The following is a 20,386-nucleotide window of genomic DNA, read 5'->3' on the forward strand; positions in this document are numbered from 1 at the left end:
CAACAGTTGGCTTGAATACTTAAGGGATGCCAATAAAGCAGGGCTACTAAGAAAAGAGACACTGGACATGATGGCGTTCCAAACAGACGTCGCGAATTGCCTGCTGAACAGCAATAAGCCACAAAAGAAGCGTGGACGTCCGAGCAATGACAACTCCCGAACAGTGAAAAAGAAGGTACCCAATGCTTCACCACTACCAGTCAGCACTGTTCGCTATGATGGGATTAATCATTGGCCGCAGCAAGTAAACATGGCTAACGCACAACGCTGCCGGAGAGAGGAATGCACATCCAAAAGCCGTGTCCGCTGCAGGAAATGCAACATTTTCCTTTGTCTGACATCTCAGAACGACTGTTTTTATTTGTTTCATACCAAATAGACTCTTTCTGATTATTTTTGCGGAAAAGACTTCCTAAGCAGTGTTCCTGCAATGATTATTTGCGAGCCTCCGAAATAAAAGCGTTTGTTTTCTTCTTCTCCACCGTTCATGGGTATTGCAACAAGGAAAGCGAGATGTAAAATATGTATTTACTAGAGCCTATACAACAGGCAGTATGGCGAAAAACCCACGCACAAGCCATGGCGCACCTTCGTCGTCTTCCTTTCCCTGCGTCTTCGTGCGCGCGCTTGGGTAACGGTCACGTGACAATATGACTGCTTTGAGGCGCAATGTCCACATATGTGGACGCCATTGAAAAATTGAACCAATGAATTTTTTTCTGAATTTCTTGTGGATTCCTTCTTTAATAGCGTTATGTATTCATAATCTGAACAAAATTTTTTTTTCGCTACGTCAGATTTAATTCGCGCCTGAAGGGGTTATTCTTCGATACATTTCTCTTTCACAGGTAGGCAGTCCTGTAAGTAACTGCCTCAAGTACACATACTCTTGTAACGACTCCAGATGTAGGTTGCCAGCAAAACGTTGGTTGCCAGTCACGTACTCACTCTCTTTCACTAGGTCATCATCTTTTTGTTTTCACAATTCATAATAAGCCCTACATTAGTACTTTCTCGGTTTAGGTCTTCATTCATTTCTTTCAGTTCACCCTGAATACCAAACAGTGATATGTCATATGCAAATTGTAGGTTAGCAAAGCATTTTCCTTTGACGTTTATTCCCAGTCTAGTCATTTGAACATTTCCGAGCATGCGGTGAACAGCAATGTAGCGACTGCATCTCCCTGTCTGACCGCTTTCTGAGAAGAAAAGTAGCAGTGGAGTCTTTTTAGATGCTGGCTAAGATATCTCCACAGTTGAACACACTAGTACAAAACTCGCTAACAAACTATCCTATATATTGAAGAGCTACAGAATTCCCCTGAATGTGTATTGATCTCTTTCATCATCTTATTCAGATTCAATACATCGAGGTTTTTCAAATACTCCTTGGTAACGCAATGCTTCTAAAAACCGCTGGCATCTCTACCCTGTCTAACGCCTTTTCCTAGTCTGAAAGCTAAGGAGCAAGCTGTATTCCGATAATTGCTCAATTACCTGGTTGATTACACCACTGTGATCTATCGTGCAATATATCTTTTCGAGAAAGCAACTCATCTCGAGGCTGGCTGAAGTGAGGCGTTTCTTTAAGCTCTGGATCCAATGAAATCTCTCCAATCCTGTTTGAAGTTAGCTTCTTGCATATTTCGAATATCACCGAAAACAAGCTGGTGGTCAGTGTTTCACATGAAAGTCTCTTATCTTGTGTATTGATGTAATGTTGGCATTTTTCCAGAGATCACTGGTACCACTGAAGTGTGAACAAGTAAAAAAAAATCGAAGCTTCCGCTTCTTTGCAGCCGACCAAACCACTAGAAGCACAAATGTAGTCTATGTATTGCTGTTTCAATATTTTGCTACCTTTTTCACATCAATGAAATTTCTGCTCGTGCTGTCCTTATTTGCACTATTCAGTAGCGCTAATGTATTATTCAGTATTCTATAGTACTTTCTTAAAGGAACGCTGGAAACCTGGAGTGGGGGCAGCGTATTTGAAGACATAGAAAGGGACCTCATTTTTGTGCACATACGACATTGTTCAGTCCGTTCTTCAATATGGATTCGTGTTGGAAAACCACAATGACAGAATGTATGCATCGCCAGTGATGAATCTGCGTGAGAAAAAGCATAATTTCTCTCTTTTCGATAAACGAAAGTGGCTGCTACAAGTTGCTATTGACAGACCACTGCTGTTTAGAAAGCGGCATACATTTGACTTAATTTGGAGTTTCCAATTTATTTCCATATAATCTTCCGATGCTACGGTTATCATCATTACATTTAACCCTTTGCCAGCATTAAGAGCCGAATTCAAGCTTGTAAAAATAAAAAAACTGCCAGGCCTACGCGAGACGTGCGGCACAGTCACAGCGAAAGCTGGAAGAGCGGCATTTCAGATTCCTTTTTAAGCACTGTTTGGGTAACTGCTACAGGCACACTTGCAAAGTAACCACTACACCAAAAATCATTTTTGTGCAGTAGTGAGGGATTCGATTAATTCGATTCCTATGCAATTTGGCACAAAACACACCGGAGAGAACTGGCCAAGAAAGCTTAGTGTGCTTGATTGATTGCCCCTTTTAACCTGGCACAACCCACCATGAAAGATATGCCATACTTCGTCATTCTTCAGAGAAGCGTGTTAACCGCTGCACAATCGTTAAGAATTTTGTATAGTTTTTTTATGTTGTCCCTGACGAAGATGAAGAATTATGCCTGAAGCTTTTGTAATGGGTTGGAGCATTTGACGACCCACTCGTTGTGCGACACATGGTTGTTCTTTTACTGTTCTAAAACTTTATGAATCAAATTAACGCAATTTCTGTCCCAACATCAAGCCTGCCTAAGACTGGTTTACAACAAAGTTTGAAGCACTGCCGTGGCTCGGTGGTAGAACACTGGGCTGGCACACAGTGGACCTGGGTTTGAATCCCATTGCAATTTTAGCATTTTTTATTAACATAGTTTGTTTTTTCTTATTTTGCGCTATAGTGGCTACACACACCGGCAGCGGCGAAAAACAACGGCGCATGGGACGCTTGCCGTGATCTCGTTAAACAGCCTCTGCTGTAAAAGGAACACCACGCACCATTTTACACATCTCTATTTATTGAAATACGTTCTCCATTTCAAACAGTTAAAAAAAAAAGAAGGTAAGAAAGAAGGTGTCCAGTTTTTCTTTTTTTTTCTAAAATATGCAGTAGACAAGAATTTCCATGAGCTGTGGTTTGGCAATGGTATTGGCATCGACACAAAAGGACTGCCCTACAGCATACCGAAGAGACGTAACACTCGGTTTTAGAAAAAATGTGCATATCGTAACGTTATTCTTTCTCCTTTTCTTTTTTTTTTTGTCTCCAACAACAGTATAGACATCATATTTACACAGACACAAAAAAATCCTCACGCACACACTCATACACACACACAAACACAGGCGTGGTTACTCTCACAGAAAATGTGCTCGTACCGGCCAATCGTCGTGTTACAAATTCTCTAAACACTATACACACACGCCTCGTCTTTCAGAACCTTCCAAAAGCCATAATGCCACACAAAAGACGAATGCCAGTGGTCCATCTGGAGTTGCTTATTCTTATTTTTCATTGTTGTAGCTTAAAGAGACAAACAAGTGTCTCGTTTTAGCAAGCTACTATTGCACAATACCAAAATCACCATGCTTGCTGCGTGAAAATGCTTGGCGAGAGAGACAGCACACTAAAAGAGTATGCGGGTGGCGATCCCACAGTGAAGTTCTGGCAACAGCTGCAGCGACGTGTATGTATACTGGGGCTTGAGTAGTTTACAATCGTCAAAAGTGAAGCGAATTGCCCTTGAAAAAGCCAGAGACATAAGATACCATGTCTCAGGAGATCTTATTAAAAGCTCACGTGGCTCAAAACGCAATCACTTTGAAATTGATGACGTCACGTGTACATTGGCATGCAATTTAAAAGTTACACTTTTTACCTCGATTTTCTTCACAGTTAATAAACCTATGATGGTAAAATTAATGAAAATGCACTTTTCAGGGTATGATTTAAAAACGTACTTTAGTGTCCCTTTAATAATTAATAATCTGTAACCTAGAATTGATCAACAAGCAGCCTAGCCGGAAAACCCACTTTTTGCTTCGCAATCTACAAGTTTTTCTGGCTGAAGGGAAGCTGCAAGAGACTTGAGTTTTGGACGCGCGTCCTTTCTAGTGCTCTTCTATGATAAAGAGAATGAAATTTTTTCCCTTCTAGCAACAAACTGTGAGATTTTCATCTGCATAAATAATTGTTCACAAACAGTTTTGAGCAAGCAGTAATGAGGCCTGTGTGAGATGGCAGTATGCACAATGTAATGTAATTTCACAAACCTTCACGACTTGGTGACAGCACAAATGTCGTGAATTAATTGAAATGAAAAGTGGCTACTTGTAGTCGCATTATTTGGCACCGAGCGTTTCACTTTCATGGATCCACGAGATGAGGGCACACAATCAGTGAATATTCAACTGGCTTCTCCAGAACGAACAGTGGCATTCATCACACGAAAGGCAGCATGCACGTACTGTTCAGAATACAAAAGTAAGAAAAGCACAAGGGAAAGTTGGAAAGAGGTAATAAAAAGTGAAGTGAGTCATTGCTGGAACATCATTAAGCAATAATAGCTTACAAAAAAAAGACTACTTTCATGCATTTGGCAGCCTTATTCCAGGTAAGGGCAACCCCAGGACATCACTGAATTTTTTTAGAAACCATTTTCCCAAAATTACTAGAAGTGTGGCAAGTGACCATTCGAAGTGCCTGGCTAGAAAATGTGCATTTTGTGCAAGTGTGCCGACCCTCTGCGCTAGTTTTACATCACATGAAGTAACTGCGCTCTTGACCGACCACACAACAGGTATTTTAGTTAATTATGTTTTCGTAAGTCGAAGTTTCAACTTCGGTTCTACCAGCATCATGTGCAATGCGAATGCAAGCAGCCATTCTGGTGCAAAAATACAAGCCAGTTTTGTATAATGTAGAAGTTACAGAAACTCAATTCTGCGACTTTCATGATGACGCCTTCGCTATCAGTGATAATGTAGGCAGAGTGTTACTGGATTACCAGCAAAAGGCATAAAGAAAATAGCAAAGGTACAGGGTCATTTCTTGCCAATGAATAGAGCTAGACCAGTCATCAATGACTTCATATTGGTTGACAACAGTACATGAAATTTTGAAATCACAAACTGGTCTTGGCAACTAAATATACTGGAAACTGTGATAAAACTTTACAGAATTCAGTATTTATTGAAGTGACACAGGTTCCAGTCTCGAGAGAAACTAAACTGTTGCACCATGTGGCCGATCAAGTTTACACGCAGCCTCCTTTCACTTCAGTTTCTGCCAATAACCACGTTGTGCATCACACAAACAAATGCAGTTTTTTAATGTGTGCGCCAGGATGGATCCTCGAAAGAATCGCGGCGTAAGACATATATTCCTTAGGCGTGAGGAAATACGTGAGAAGTGGTCGACCAGATGAAGTAGCAAAGGCACAGGCCTACTGGTCAGGCTAACAGCATCACACAACAGTGGGAAGCTGCTACTTTAAGATGAAAAACGGCGTTGCTCACCAGACCAACGTAAAAGCACCGCTGCCACTTGATGTGGTCGAACCTGCCTTGAAGCTATTTCAGAAGAGACACCTACCTAAAGAGTATATATGTTACACTGTGACCGGAGCAGAGAACCAATCAGTCGCATCGGAAAACACAGCTGCATAGATGTCCAAACAGTGTGGTCTATAGCGGTGATGCTAATGCACATCATCGCAAGATCTGCTAGAGTGACTGGCTGGCAAAGTGAATAAAATCACCTTCTGCAGCGGTTATTCAAATATGTGCGGAGGTTCGCCACAAAAGCTCGCGAACCGTGCAGTGAATCGAGAAAAGAACACAACAACCTCCACTTCCGTGCCCTCGACAGCGATCGAAACCAAACCAGAGTACAAATATGACAACTATTTCTCGCAGTTACAGAGCACATTTCCGACGTCGAAACATTTCACACATACGCAAATATTCTAAAAGAGAAATGAAATGACGAGCAAGTCAGAATGTCAACATTTGGAGTTTGTTGCATCAGGCACATGATAAAACAGATCACCGAGCAAACGGAAGTAATAGACACAAACGAAGTTGTTAATAAGGTCCTATGCAATCAAAAGCAAATATATTAACAAGTAGCTCGGCGAGACTGCTTCTGTTAGTCTCAAAACGTTTCGATACATGTACACTTTCGTTAGTGATGATTGCTTTGTTGATTATTGCTAAGACCCACAGGGGAACGTGCAGCAGGTAAAAGCACACGGAGAGGCTGCCAGACAAACCACAGCCCAAAGGGGAACATACGCGACAAAACTCACAAAGGAAGCATCAACACCTTTCTTTGCGCTGCTCACATTTTTCCAGCAACCTTGCTGGCCAGGCTGGCAATGGTCGACAAACTGCCAACAGTTTCGAGCGAGAGAAAGAAAAGTCTTTGCATAGGATAGACTCTCCGCTTGTCTGACGTACATAGACAGACAAATCACCATTTCTAAAGGTTAGGAACAAATGTAAACACGCGATGCGGTGAGAGAGATCTTCCAGGCCCACACGTTTGCTCCTGTCTGTGCAGGAGCGGCAACGACACCGCCTTTTCTCTCCGCAAGGTTCAAACACTGCAAGCATTCAATAATCTGTCGTCAACACAAACACACACGCACTAACACATATGCAACATTTGAGAGCTTGAGCAAGTTGATGACACAGTAGCGCGAACGTACATCAAAATACTGGGCCTACTGGGAAGAAGCGGTGCTTGCAACGAAATCATGTGGTGTAGCAGGGAACCGACTGCCACGAGCTTTGAACGTTCTTGCATTGCATGAACATAGTCGTTACATATTGCAGAAACTGCAAAGATTACGAAAGGCTTCTTAGGAAGGCTAGGTGGTTTAGAAAAACATGGCAGAGCAGTGCAAAAATGGGACAGCACACATAAAGGACAGAACTGTGTCCGGTGGTTCACTATCCCATATTTTCTGCTGTTCTGCCACAAAGATTAAGTGTAGTTATGTTACATTCCAAGCAAGCTTACGCCTGCAGATCAGTGGAATAGAGTTAATAGACGCAATAGATGTGCCATGCACAAATGGTTCAACAAAGCACGAAAGGAAATCTCTGCAGTGCTTCTTCCCATTTCCATGATTTCTATTGCACGACCATGCTAGTGCGTCTCCTCCATGCTCCCGCTCTAATTTAGTATGCAAAGCGACAGAAAAAGAGAAAAAAAATCGGCCTAGTGGTAATAATGTTTCTGTACAGATGGTGTTCGTGTTACTACTGTCATCTAAAATTGCTCCAGCTACTACCAACTAAACCACGCCGTGGTTGGCGCTTTTGGCACAGAATAGCTCGCTCTCCTCGTTTGCAACAACTCGAAGACCCTTCACACAGGCGCATAGCCAACAACATCGCGCTCCTTGAAGCAAAAACTCCCAAGACACCATCCCGTCATCCATGACAAACCACGACACTTTACTGCGGGCAATAAACTCAGTGAACTCTTTCCGATATAGTGCCCGCAAAGAAACAATGCCAGACTTTTGGCGAAAAAAACAAAAACAAAAAACACAGCACACATAATACTGCGTGCAACCACAGGCTTGAGCACAGTGACACGAAAACTTCTCTTCGTATAGATGCATCATTGTTGCAAAATCGAATCGCCACGGGATCGTCTGCTGCGCCAACACACTATCTCACCCCCCCCGAGCGTCCAGAAAACTTCACCGACAATGCGACGAGAAGTAAACACACACTGTCAAAAACAAAAAGCCCCGCGCTTGCTTGCATACACACACCGACAAAATGCAGAAGCATCGAAGAGCGCGATGGCCGGACGTTGTCGAGTGCTTCTTTGTGCCCAGTTTTGGCATCGAGGCACAGCAGATGACCAGAGCTGCACGACCAGAGATTCCCAGGATGTCTTCAAGTGTTGACGATAGACGCCATTTGAACTGGTTGTCTTGCACAGCATGTTAATGCGTGGTTGGGAGCCACACAGCATTGTTTCGATGCACGAAGGAAGCACTCCACAAAGTAGGCCACCTCAATATTTGTACAGTTGATTTAGACAAGGCAAAACGCCGGGCCATTTGACACAAAAGGTAACTAAAAAACTCTGGCCGACATCTAATTAAGGTTGTCCCGTGCATGGATGGGCATAATGAAGGTATGTTTTTCTTGTTACCAACAATTTATATTTTGACAAAATAGTGAACTCGCAAAAGAGAAGCTCAGAAAAGAGCGTGTGTGAACATATATGCGAGGTTTTCCGCAACACGTCTAGTCTTGCGTTCCGCTATGTGCCACTGGTCGCTCGCCATCTAATACAACAATAATAATGGAAGAAAACTGAGACAAAGATGCACAGAAAGTCCTGCCTCTAATAAATCAGGGACCGCCGCAAAAGTGGAAGAATGCACTTTCCTAAGGACACCTTTGCGACGTTACATAAGCGACAAAATGTGAAAAGAAGAAAGTAAGCCCCACTAAAGTGCTGTGCAATGATGAACACTCAACATATGGCAGCCTGCACTGCAAAAACACAATGACACTTAAACAAATGACAGTTCTACAGAACTGCCGTGCCAAATGCTGCTACAGTATTAAGTCAGTCGCTATTCAAGTTACAAAAATTGAATTTGAAAAAAAAGAACTGCTAAAAATGCTGGAGCATTAGTCATGGTATGTCATGGCTTTTACGAAATTGGGAAGGTGGTAGGTAGGGACACACTCACTCACTCTCAAAAACATTTTTCCTTCCTGTTGAAACATTCACTGCAATGCAGTGTAGCACATTGGGAGGAGGCATTTATTCATAACATTTAAGTTTATGTAGATCTGTTTGTGTGTGTGCGTGTCCGTATGTATATGTATATTATATGTATATAATATTATTGTATATACTATAGCATCTGCAACTATTCATAGTGCAGTAAGCAACCCTCTGCATATCATATATTACAACATCCCTCGTCTCACGCGTTATTACTTCCGCACGGCAGCGGCGTATAACTCCAGCGGCCGTTTCCTTCTCCGTGCGTACAACGCTTGCACGGAAATTTAATGAGCATTTGCCTATATCTATTCGTTCCAATTTTCAATGAACAGAGATTATGAGGCTCACAGAATGAGAAGCGAATTGAACTTTTTTACGACTAACCGCCTTGCATGCAATTGCAATTTCGCAGCGGGGAGTCACGACAAAAAGCACGACCACGTTTAATCATAGTGAAGGCTTCCCAACGATTGATTAACGGGCTAGCGACGCCGCTTTGTCACTAGGTGACGCAGTGCATCGCTGGCCCTGGACAGCCCTATGTACAGGCTGCTACACTTCTAACACATGCCTTTGAAATCTCCAGAGAACAACGTGCTTCCTTTTTTTTTGTTGCATTTAGAACGTCATTGTGCGACTGCACATTATTGCCTTTTAATCTTTTTTTTTTTGCCTTTGAAATCAAAGGCCACTGCAAGGAAGAGAAGGAAGGTTAGAAACGTGGCATGCCTCGCACACTCGCGTCTTGCATTGTTCTAGTATCAAGTAGTCTGTCACAGACGTGCATCGTAGAAAACAGTGATGAGAGAAGGGAAAACTGGAATATTGTTACAAATCAAAACTACAGACCACTTTCAATGGACCTGAGCAAATGAAGAAGTGTCCAATGTAACAAGCTCTGCCAGTGAAGGCTTGCCGGAAGAGACACCTACAAGCCCTGAATGAAAGAGAAAGCGCACGACAACTCCTTCAAACACAACAAATTATAAACGGGGTGCCAGAAATCCTTGATGTCTACGACAAACACGAATAAAAAAGCAAAATGATATTCTTCAGAACGTACTCACAAAAGATAGAGGCAAATGAGTGAGACCGCAAAAAATCTGCACGACCGTTAAGCAATAAAAAACCAATGTAAGCAGCGAATAAGGAAATAAAATTAACTGCATGACAATTAAAGCACGATATTAAGTTATAGACTGCAAAAGTACACGCAAAGCTCTTCATTCAATCGATCTTAACCGCGCGAGTTTTGGTCAGCAAGTGCGGCAACTTAACATGTGTGAAGTTTAGTCAGTGGTGATTTTACTTGGAAAATACCGCTCCTCCGCATCTTAGCAGCGTGGAAAAGCACACTAACAGGCTAAAAAAAATTTCAAGTGCTAGCCTCGAACTCACAGTTCTGATGCTAAAATGAACAATCACTGCAATGCAGAACCTGCCAATTCGCAAGATATGGTTGCTTACGAAATAGGGTGGGGAAAAACGGAAATTAAAAAAAAAACTTCGGCTCAAAGATGCACTCTAGTACGTGTTTTTAGGTGATTAAACTACAGCAGGACAAGAAAAAAAAAAACAAAAGAGCATTGTGCTAAAAAAAATTGCAAATGCCGGCTCTCAAAGCACCTGAGCTGAAGAAGCAGTACAAAAAACATTTTGCCACTGCCTTTGCAGGAGTAAAAAAAAAAAAACTCCACCACTCAAACAAAATTATGCCTCTTTAGGGAAGCCTGATATACACCCTTAAATAAGCAAAATGCATACTTATTAAGGTCCTAAAGGTGTATTTTTGTTGAGATACTATTGCCACCATAATTTTATGAATTTCCAGAGTCCAATGACCCCACTGTCTGAGCTAATAGCCAGCACACGCTGTACTCACTACTATAAATAACTAGACACACAAAAGTTTTGGGGAACACATACACAGAAAATAATTGTTAGACTGTTAGGCTTGTCAGGCGGTGACAAGCCAGTTTCCACAAACTTCTTTCTTCCTTATAAAGTTGCACAAGTGAAATTTCATAGTTTATGCTTATCAAAGAGCGAAAACAGCAAGAACCAATTTGCAGACTTAGTTTCTGTGCATTGCGTACTTTAATCTATTTAAACCGAGTTCTGATGGAACCATTCTTGCAAATGCACTCCTAGCAAGTATCTGATGAGAACCGACAGGATGTGCAGATGATGTACTTTCCCCTGCGATCTCCCCTTTCCCGTTTCTGTTTCTAATGTAAGATAACAGAGGGAAGACTAACAGATAATAAAGATGCCACACGGCGAAGCCCCAGCGCCAGTACTTTTTTACATAACACATAAAATGTAATTAACTCACGGGAATAAGCCACAAAAGCAGAGAGCTGATCTGGCCATTTGCAATGAAACGAAGCTGCTACTTGAGCGCAAACAGACAAAATATAGAAGGTTCTCAAGCAAAAAACGAAAAAGCTGAGAACACAAAGCGTGCCACCGATGCAGAAATAAGTCGTGCTCCGACCTCTGAAAGTTCGCAAAAAGTTCTACCACTTCGCTGCGCTGCCACAGAGAAAGGAATAGACAAGCGAAAGCAAATTGCAAAGATAAATCTTGATGCAATAGTTTGTTAGCGAGTGAAAACAAGTATGTGCGCACTGAACTGAACAGTATTTGCTTCGTGCTTCCCGCGGCAGACGTTCAGCGGTAGATCTATTGCTCTAGTGCCCACCACTCTACGGCTTCGGCACTTCTGTCGTGCGCTTGAATTCTTCCAACCGAGCTGACGTGCATTACAAATTGGCGTTCCCTTTAACGAGCAAAAGCTTTGCATTTTGCTGCGATCTCGGCAACAAGAGGGGCCAATCATCAGTAATTAAAGGTACAGCGCACTGTGAAACGCCACACGTGCACCTTCGTTAAGGAATGCACGTTCGAAACACCCGTGCTTCGAATGCCAACAAGAAAAAAAAAAGACGAGACGGCTAAAATCATTGTGTAAGGAGCAGAACAACAACAATTCAACGATCGCCGCACGTTCTGGTTGCCAAAAAGCAGCCGTGTCGTCCGAGAATAACACGTAACACTGTCTCGGGGAAACTCGCTCTGCCACCACCACATCACAACGATAAAATAAAAGAACAGCTAAATCCTCCCTCTGCTTTGAAATGGTAAAATGTACCGAAGTTTTCAACATCCAGGGGGTTCATTTCACTTGACTGCAGGCTCTCACCGCCGCTCCCTCACGCCCCCGACCAGAGAATTCTTGCTTTGCATCATCAGTTGCTGCTGGCTGGTCGCCACCTTCGCCAGGTTGAGAAGTGCATGGGCTGCACCTTCCGCCATGTCTTCGACATCCCTGCTGCTATTGCTGTTTGTCACCGATGACGAGGAAGCAATGCAAGCCATGGCAGAGCTGCTACCGCTCCGGCTGCGTGCGGAAGTCACGCTGTTCGCTTGACGTTTCGACTTGCGTGGGAGTGCCGCCGCCGCCGCCAGGGCAGCCCTCCGCTTGCGCGGAGGCACTGATGATAGCGGAAGACGGCCGAGTCCTCCGCCACAGCTGCCTGAACCGCCACTACCATTGCTGTTCTCTTCCTGGAGATTGTCGTCCTGCTCAGCTGGCTCCTTCTTTATTGACGGTATCACCGTCGTTCGAGCCGGCTGAAAAGAAGAGCACAAAGACGAAATGCATTAAATTGCCAGCAGTACACATTACACGGATGCCTCTTTTGTACCATGACAACAGAGCGGATGCAGATAAATAAATATGAACATCTTCCAGGTTGGGGGGGGGGGGGGGGTAAACTTAGAGCGAAATGGGCATTCTCTGAAATATTCAAAGAAATGCACAATGTGTACATCTTACGATACGGTACCAACTTTTAAATAAAAATTGGTCCCACTTCTGCATGTTACACTGCAAATGTCGTCGAGAGACGAGAGTATTGCGTCTGGATTGATTGATTGATATATGGGGTTTAACGTCCCAAAACCACCATATGATTATAAGAGACGCCGTAGTGGAGGGCTCCAGAAATTTCGACCACCATGGGTTCTTTAACGTGCACCCAAATCTGAGCACACGGGCCTACAACATTTCTGCCTCCATCGGAAATGCAGCCGCCGCAGCCGGGATTTGAACCCGCGACCTGCGGGTCAGCAGCCGAGTACCTTAGCCACTAGACCACCGCGGCGGGGCAGTATTGCGTCTGGAGAGAGTGAACAAAATGTTTATTTGATGTTCTGCGCAAGAAAATCAGTTAATGGTATTCTGGAAGCGCTACGTTAGAGTGCCTCGAGCGTGCAGTGGAGGCAAACAAGCGCATCAAGTCTTGTCACACGCGAGACACGAGCGCTATCTGGCAGTTCTCTTGGAAAACGAACCGGGCAGCGTATGCGCCCGTCTAGGAGGTGATAAGGTGTAGAACGCAAGGCGACGGGTAGGTGCTACCACCTGTGCCGTCTTAGCGAAGCGTTTAAACACTTTCCTTTTTCGTGCAAGCGTTGCTCCGTCAGTGCAGCGTAATAAGCGCTACGGTCCTTAGAATTCGTATGTATGCCTTTTCTAGTAAAAAGACACACATACAGAATATTGGCATGTCGTCATGGTGCCTCAGATATGTGCAATAATTGCTTTTTAATTGACAATCGCAAAAGTGTGAACACTAAATTTTGAGCAATATTGCTGGGCCATGCGGATGGGGTCGGCTGTTTGGAGTATCGTTTGGTGCCGTTTAGAGTATGGTTAGAGTAACAAACAGACAATTAGACAGACCAAAATTTTGCATCGAAGGTCCCGAAGGTTAAAAAAGGACATGCTCATCAGGCATGGTCAGGACACAATATCACGTACACCACGTTTAAAGAAGGATTCATCATCACCATTCTGACATGTACTACTGCAAGACCAAGAACCTTTTCCAATATTTTGCTAATATGTCTTTTTTTTTTTTGCCGAACCAGTCTTGTGTGTGCTGCGGCCATGTTAGCATCAGAAGCTTTTTAATCTCATGTGCCAGCTTAACTCTGTCATCTTGCCTTTAGGCTTCACGCTTCAACCATGCCCATTTCTTCTAGATATCAACTAGAATGTTTTTGGGGTTTCACATTTGCGAAACCCGTGCGTTCCTACGACCCAACTTTCTTCTTGACCTTTGGAGGTTACACTTCAGATTTTTCTTTCTGTGGCTCGTTGGATTACCCACAATTCTAGTCTAACTACACTCAAACCTCATCATGATGAAGTAGCATGAAAATAAGTTTGTTATATGCAAAAGTTCGATATAAAGGTGTATTTGCAACACTATATCTATTGCAAGGCTATTCATTTACTTCGTTATAACCTATATTTCTTTATATCTGAATTCTCTATATTTAGGTATGAGTGTACTTTTGAAAAAGGAAGAAGCACTGCTATAACCTACATCACAACGAACAAGTGAGGAAATTTTCTGTTCATATTCTTTGCACAATCCCCCCCCCCCCCCCCCCCTACATTGGCTAGTTTGTGCTTCAAAGACACAACCCAGTCAGTCTATCCGAATGGATCCTTGTTTACTGCCTCGTTAAATCAGACATGAGGAGCAAGGAAGCTGCTTACCGAGATGGAGACATTGTACAAGGCATCGGTCGAATCCCCACCGAGGCCGTTCAAGAGCGAGGCACTGTACGTGTGATCCTCGCTCGGGCTGCTCGTGATCACTGTCGCATTGGCACTGCCCGGAGTCTGGGCCACCTCGCTGCTGCGATTTCTGACCGACAAGGAAAAAAAAAATACAGAGAGAGGATGCATTTCATATCGTAACACGGGCAATGGCTGCATCAGTTCAACAATAAGATTAATCTGGCATAAATCTCCCGGGTTTCAGCCCCAAAACCAATGTGTAAAAACTGCGCTTTGGCGTCTAAAGGTGCGAAATGAAAAAGACGCAAAGCTGAACATCCATGTCAAAGAGCGTGCTGTATTTCATTGAACGTCCTTTTCTTCTTTGTCGATCTCGAAGTCTCTCTCTATGTGTGTGCCATTTTCGCAGGAGGTTCGAAAAATTTACAACACTAACAACAAACCTGGAAACAACTTCCAGACTAATTCTATACAAAAAAAAAAAAGGCACTGTCGCTTTGACGAGAGTTGACAGCAACTTCTTTCGCAATCCACTTTTAGGCTGTGAATCTCCACAGAGCCCGTATGGTCAAAGCGAATCACATTTTACACTGTCAAGAACAGTTTGTGCATAGTTTGCAGAAAATAAAACAAAATGTCTATATTGCAACATGAGGCGACTATACCGTTGTTGTCGATCGTCTGACACATTGGGGCAAAGTATGTTTGTTCAGGTATAATTTTTGTTTGGGCAGGAAGCTTTATGTGAAATATAACGATGAGCTTGAAAAAGTTGTCACTGTGGGCTCCTGTAGAGAAGACGCAACGATTAAAATTTTTCAACGTAAAGTAGCGATTAAAGCAATGCACGTCACTTTCCGGTAACAGCATGTTACCTTTTTTTATTGTACGTGATGGATTTTGTTACCATTTATCAGTAACGCCTACAATTGATTACAATGCATCTACACATAAAATCAAACACGCAAACAGGCACATGCGAAGGCGAAAGGAAGATGCCATAGATCCGACCGTGGATCGTTCCGCACATAACGCTCGGTTTATGAACTTCTGAATGTCATACACACATTACGGTAAAGAATTACGAACTATCTATACGGAATCTATATGGAATAAAGACGCACCAGGCAAACTTACCGTAGCCTGAGGTGTTTCTTTGTGAACATGACCGGGCTTGGAGGCGAGGCCTGGCAGCCATCATTTTCTTCCTCTTCGTCTTCCTCGCCACCTTCAGTACATTACACGTTACACAATGACACACCCCTCAGAGACCTCTATTCAAAAGTCGTCTGGCCTAGGCACCTAGCCACAAACATAGACTATGAAATCCTCTTTCATGTAATATATATGGTGCCCCTAATTTCAAATATAATCTTTTGTAGCAGAACACACAATACAGTGTGACTGGACAAAAATTTTTCACGGCAACCAATTGGCTTCGTGTTTAACAAACAGCCACATTGGACAACATACGTCTGTATACTTTACTGAAGCGTGACGCAACAGTTAGTTGTGTTACGCTGATCCCAAGTGTTGAATGACCATTCGGAAAATTTTCACACAGGTGCATGAACCCTTAGCATGAAGATTGCTTAGATCAGCTAGCTGGGTAGCACAGTCTTACAGATGAAGCGCAATAACTAATCACGAGCTGGAAAGCTTGTAAAATAAAAACGATGATCACTGTGAAAATGCTACGTCAGGAGAGAATTTTCCAACAATGTTCAATTCTTAAACGAACACTGCTATTTTCACACTCCTGAGATCCCAACTGTTCAGAGTTGACTTTTGCTATGAATAACACAAGAAAGCTTACTCAATGGAGGCAGGATACTGGTCACATTCTGCAGCGCCAACATTGCAGCGGCAGCGGCGTCAACGTCCTGATCTGCAAGACACACAGGAGCACGTCAGCAAACGGCAGCATCAGCAAAGCTTTGGTTCGCGCTAGCTGGTGCATTCTTGAACAGATAGATAGCAAGGCAGTGCAAAAATACACGGACAAAGAAAGGGCATCCATCAAGTGCACATGCTACTCTTCGTCCTCGCTTTCTTGTTTTTTTGAGCGGCCCTGCTCTATGTGTTCAAGCTGCATCAGGATTGCAAGTATTATCAGACATCAAACACAACACCCCGGAGTAAAGGCCCTCTGCTGCATGCCTATGCAAACGCATCATTTTCCCAATTTCTCATGTACTCATGGGGTTTCATGTCCCCAAATGAATGAGAGCGCACTTGGGGATCCTGTGATGGTACTACAGAGTATTTAATGTCATCTAATGTTATAAGAACCATCCATCGATTATCCCAGTGAAATAACATTAGACACCGAAAGACTATCTTCTTATTGTGCATACACATACTCAGGGCTGATTAAACCAATTACTTATTTTGACTAAGCATAATGTTCTGGCTCTATTAGGCTCTACTTCTGGTTTGGCGTTCCATTTAACAGTGGACTGTCTCGTACATGCAGCAATAACAATGCAGCCTGCGCTAACCTTTCGTTGAAGATGCGGCAAGCCTCTTCGACAGGAAGGGGAAGAGTGCTGAAATAACAAAATTAATTTGATTCGATAAATAACCGAGGTGTCTTTCAAATAACAGGTAGTAATTATTTTTTTTACTTCATGATAAACGATGCAAAAGTAACCGAAAAAAAAAACCAAGGCAAAAATTCAAGAATTCGAGAAATACAGAAAATAGCCCCAGTTGCCTCATTTCTTCTAACAATAAAATGCAGGGCTTTGCATTACGGATTAGCAGGGTGTATCACATGAGCAATGCTTCAGCGGAGTGACCAAATTAAATTTGGCATTTTGGAGGTATCTAGTCAGATTCCCCAGAAGAAATAAATATACGCATTTATGCATATTGCCATCACCTGCACGCATAAAGAGATGAACAACTTTCTTACGCACAGAAAACTGTCCTACTTCAAGCAGTAGTAATTGCCACCAGCGGGTACCGGCACTACATTGCCGCCCGTCTGTAGCAAATGTAATTACGGCCACAAAAATAACTTATTCAAGAACTATAATTAAAGACAAAAGCGGAATGCGCTACGTAAGAAGTTTGATGATAGGTACTTCACAAAACACCCTGCTAAACCCTTGCCTCACTCCACAATTTCCAAATAGCCCCTGCTGCATTGTTGCCACTGCTGCACTAATTACGTTCCGCACTTAAGTTTTTCCCTCGTGATGTGAAAAGGCACAAAAACTAGAAATTGGCAGTCCTGTGCTTGCTATGCCAAGTCGTTTCTGTGCTATTTCGTGTCTCTTTATGTGCCTTTTTCACATCATGAGTCAAAACCAACAAGTCCATTTTTTTAAATTTGTTTTGCAGAAGACATGACGTGTAAAAGGTCAAGTCATTCATATCAATCCGAAAATAATGGCTAACTGTAATGCTTTTAGCCCTCCATTTCCTTTTATAGCTGTTGCATTAAAAGCACCTATCTAAGTACACCTTCTCCAAAACGAAGACTGACTGAAAGCTTGACGACATCTCGGTTTCAGTGCTATGAAGAGCGAACGCATGAAAGGCAACAGGAGACGAGCTTATCTTGTCATCTTTCGAGTGCTTGTTCATTTCAGCGCTGAAATCGGTGCTGAAATAGGCATGTCGTCAAGTGCTCACCAGCTATCCCAGAAACAAGTTCTTCTTAAAGGGACACTAAAGAGCAAAACGATTTTTCGTGTATTAGTGAAGTACAATTTCACAATCCCCAAAAACACCACTCTTACCACAGCACGACACTCGGTAAGCAAGAAAACGTGCGAAAAGAAACTGAGAATGGAGATGCCACCTTGAGGTTCCCGCACCGAACACTGTGGCATCATCAATTTTTGAAGGCGTCAACCCCCACATAGCTTCTAATCAATAAAATTGAGGTACATTGTAATCTGTGGGTGCCATATACTTGCATACAGAGTCTCCGAAAATTTAGTCAAGCCAATGCCGCAAAAATACAAAAAATACATTGTGGAATTTCTTACGTGACACACAGAGAATGAGGCACTAAATTTAAAAATTAAATTCAACCTTGATTTTCTTTCCTAATAATGTACTCATGACAGCAAAACTTTTGACATTAGAGTTGTCAGAGTGCAGTTCACCAATCTAAAAAAACTCATTGTTTCTCTTTAGTGTCCCTTCAATCAAAGCTTTGGCACTATCACCTATTACTACAGAGCTTATAAATGCCATTCTGCGCCAGGCAATGACCACAACACCTTTTACATAGCTTTCAAAATGTCCTGCAAACAGTACACTTGACTTAATAAGTCTAGTAGATCATTTAAACGGACCTTGAAAGAAGGAGGAAAATATGTTCCATACAAGTTCTAACTGCCGAGAGATGAATGGGGTGCAGAATTGAAGAATGAAACCTATCTTGCCAATCACTGAAGAGACTTTCACTTACCTTCTGTATGTATAGATTGCTACAGTTAAAAAGAAACTTATAGACTACTTTATGGATGGGTTTGGGTGCCACCATGTTCCGCTGCTAACCTTTGTGCTTTGCATCTTTAGCAACTAAATGAACAGTGCTGTATTAAATGCATACGCATGAAAACGGTTCGGTTGGTGCATACGATGTTTCATGGTGTTATAAATTGGTGTCGCAATATATATAAGAACAAGAAAACACCGCCTTGACAGCCCAAGATGTCGATTCCCACGTCTTAGGTATAATGGTATATCGGAGACATCTGCACCAAATTCTGAATTAACGGCACCACAAGTGGTGACCAATTTGTAACCACCAGCGATCATTTAACGCTGTCAAGTTCGACTAATGCTCTCACAGCAGCGCGGACACATCCACTTGCAAGTTTCAGTAAACTCCCGATTTACACGCCAGAATGTCAGGATAAGTGTTGTCAAGACACAAAAAAAATGACTACCCGAAGAAAAAGTATTAAAATGTTTGTTGGGCCGGCGCATAAGTTGAGGGCACAGAAATAGGATGCCCGCAACCACTAAACCAGCTCGAGATTTTATAGCAGCGTTCAGCACAAGCAGCTCCTCTACACTTGGCTGCTCAAGAACGTCACACTGCATATATTTCTTGTATATTCCCAGCCTCGGTGCATTAGCTCAAAGCAACACCTTAACCTCAAGGCCGCAAAGCGTAAGGAACGCCCCATTTACCAGTCTCAAAATATGGTCACAAAATCTCTATGCAAAATTCGATGCACATTTCTGGTGCCCGAAGAAAAAGGAAAGCTAACATTCCTAAGCTGTAGGCAGCGGATACTCAATTCAGGTGTCCACGATTGTCGAGGATTGCAAGATTCCTAGCAAGGCTAAAGGGTCTGCAACATTGCACTCTTGTTCTAGTCCTCAGGTTTGACCCAAAATTTAGAGTGGAGAAGATCGACCTCAATTTCTCCTCTCTTGTCGGCCGACAGCTTTTCTTTTTCTTTTGTCAAACAGATATTAGAAGAGTCATACACTGTACTTTCACAGATTAACTGATTCAGTGGTGTCTCTTTTACCATCAACAGCTAAAGACGTTGCGCTCTTCACATTTCTGGCAACGTATCACGTTCGATCCGCTCACAACACACAAGGGCCAATGAAGAAAACAGAAGTGTTTGCATGCTTACTGGGTGACGGAACATTGTTCTGGGCTTGAGATGGGTCTGGAGACGAGGCTTTATCACTGCAAAGATAAAATGACTAATGCAAACACAGACAAACCCTGCAGACAACTAATATTGCTCCAACTTTTTAAAGAGAAGTGCACCAACTAGGCTTAAATGAAGTTTTATTTTAGGACTACTTGTTTTTCTTGATGTTTCATTGTTGTCCTGAATATCGCTTTTTTGGGCTGCCAATTATAGAAGAAACAAAACCTCCCATTGTGATTATCACAATCCTTATGACACAAACCAAAGTACAGGTGGGCAATTTC

The 20,386-nt window shown here is 42.7% G+C and overlaps 1 protein-coding gene across 3 annotated transcripts in view; it reads right to left on the reverse strand.

Moving 5' to 3' along the window:
• Positions 1–3,090: 3,090 nt before the first annotated feature.
• LOC119166812 (forkhead box protein N3-like) overlaps positions 3,091–20,386 on the reverse strand; it is a 61,296-nt gene continuing 44,000 nt past the window's right edge. For 2 of the 3 annotated variants that reach the window (XM_037418177.2, XM_075867436.1), the window contains 6 exons: positions 20,079–20,134; positions 16,962–17,009; positions 16,277–16,348; positions 15,598–15,688; positions 14,437–14,587; positions 3,091–12,497 (listed from right to left, as the gene is read on the reverse strand). In XM_037418177.2, coding sequence (XP_037274074.2) covers positions 12,063–12,497; positions 14,437–14,587; positions 15,598–15,688; positions 16,277–16,348; positions 16,962–17,009; positions 20,079–20,134 — 853 coding nt within the window. In that variant the 3' untranslated portion in view covers positions 3,091–12,062. The remainder of the gene's footprint in view (positions 12,498–14,436; positions 14,588–15,597; positions 15,689–16,276; positions 16,349–16,961; positions 17,010–20,078; positions 20,135–20,386) is intronic. The other variant, XM_075867437.1, reaches the window with a different exon arrangement.

Source organism: Rhipicephalus microplus, chromosome 6, assembly GCF_043290135.1.
Source record: "Rhipicephalus microplus isolate Deutch F79 chromosome 6, USDA_Rmic, whole genome shotgun sequence".
Classification (NCBI taxonomy): Eukaryota; Metazoa; Arthropoda; class Arachnida; order Ixodida; family Ixodidae; genus Rhipicephalus; species Rhipicephalus microplus.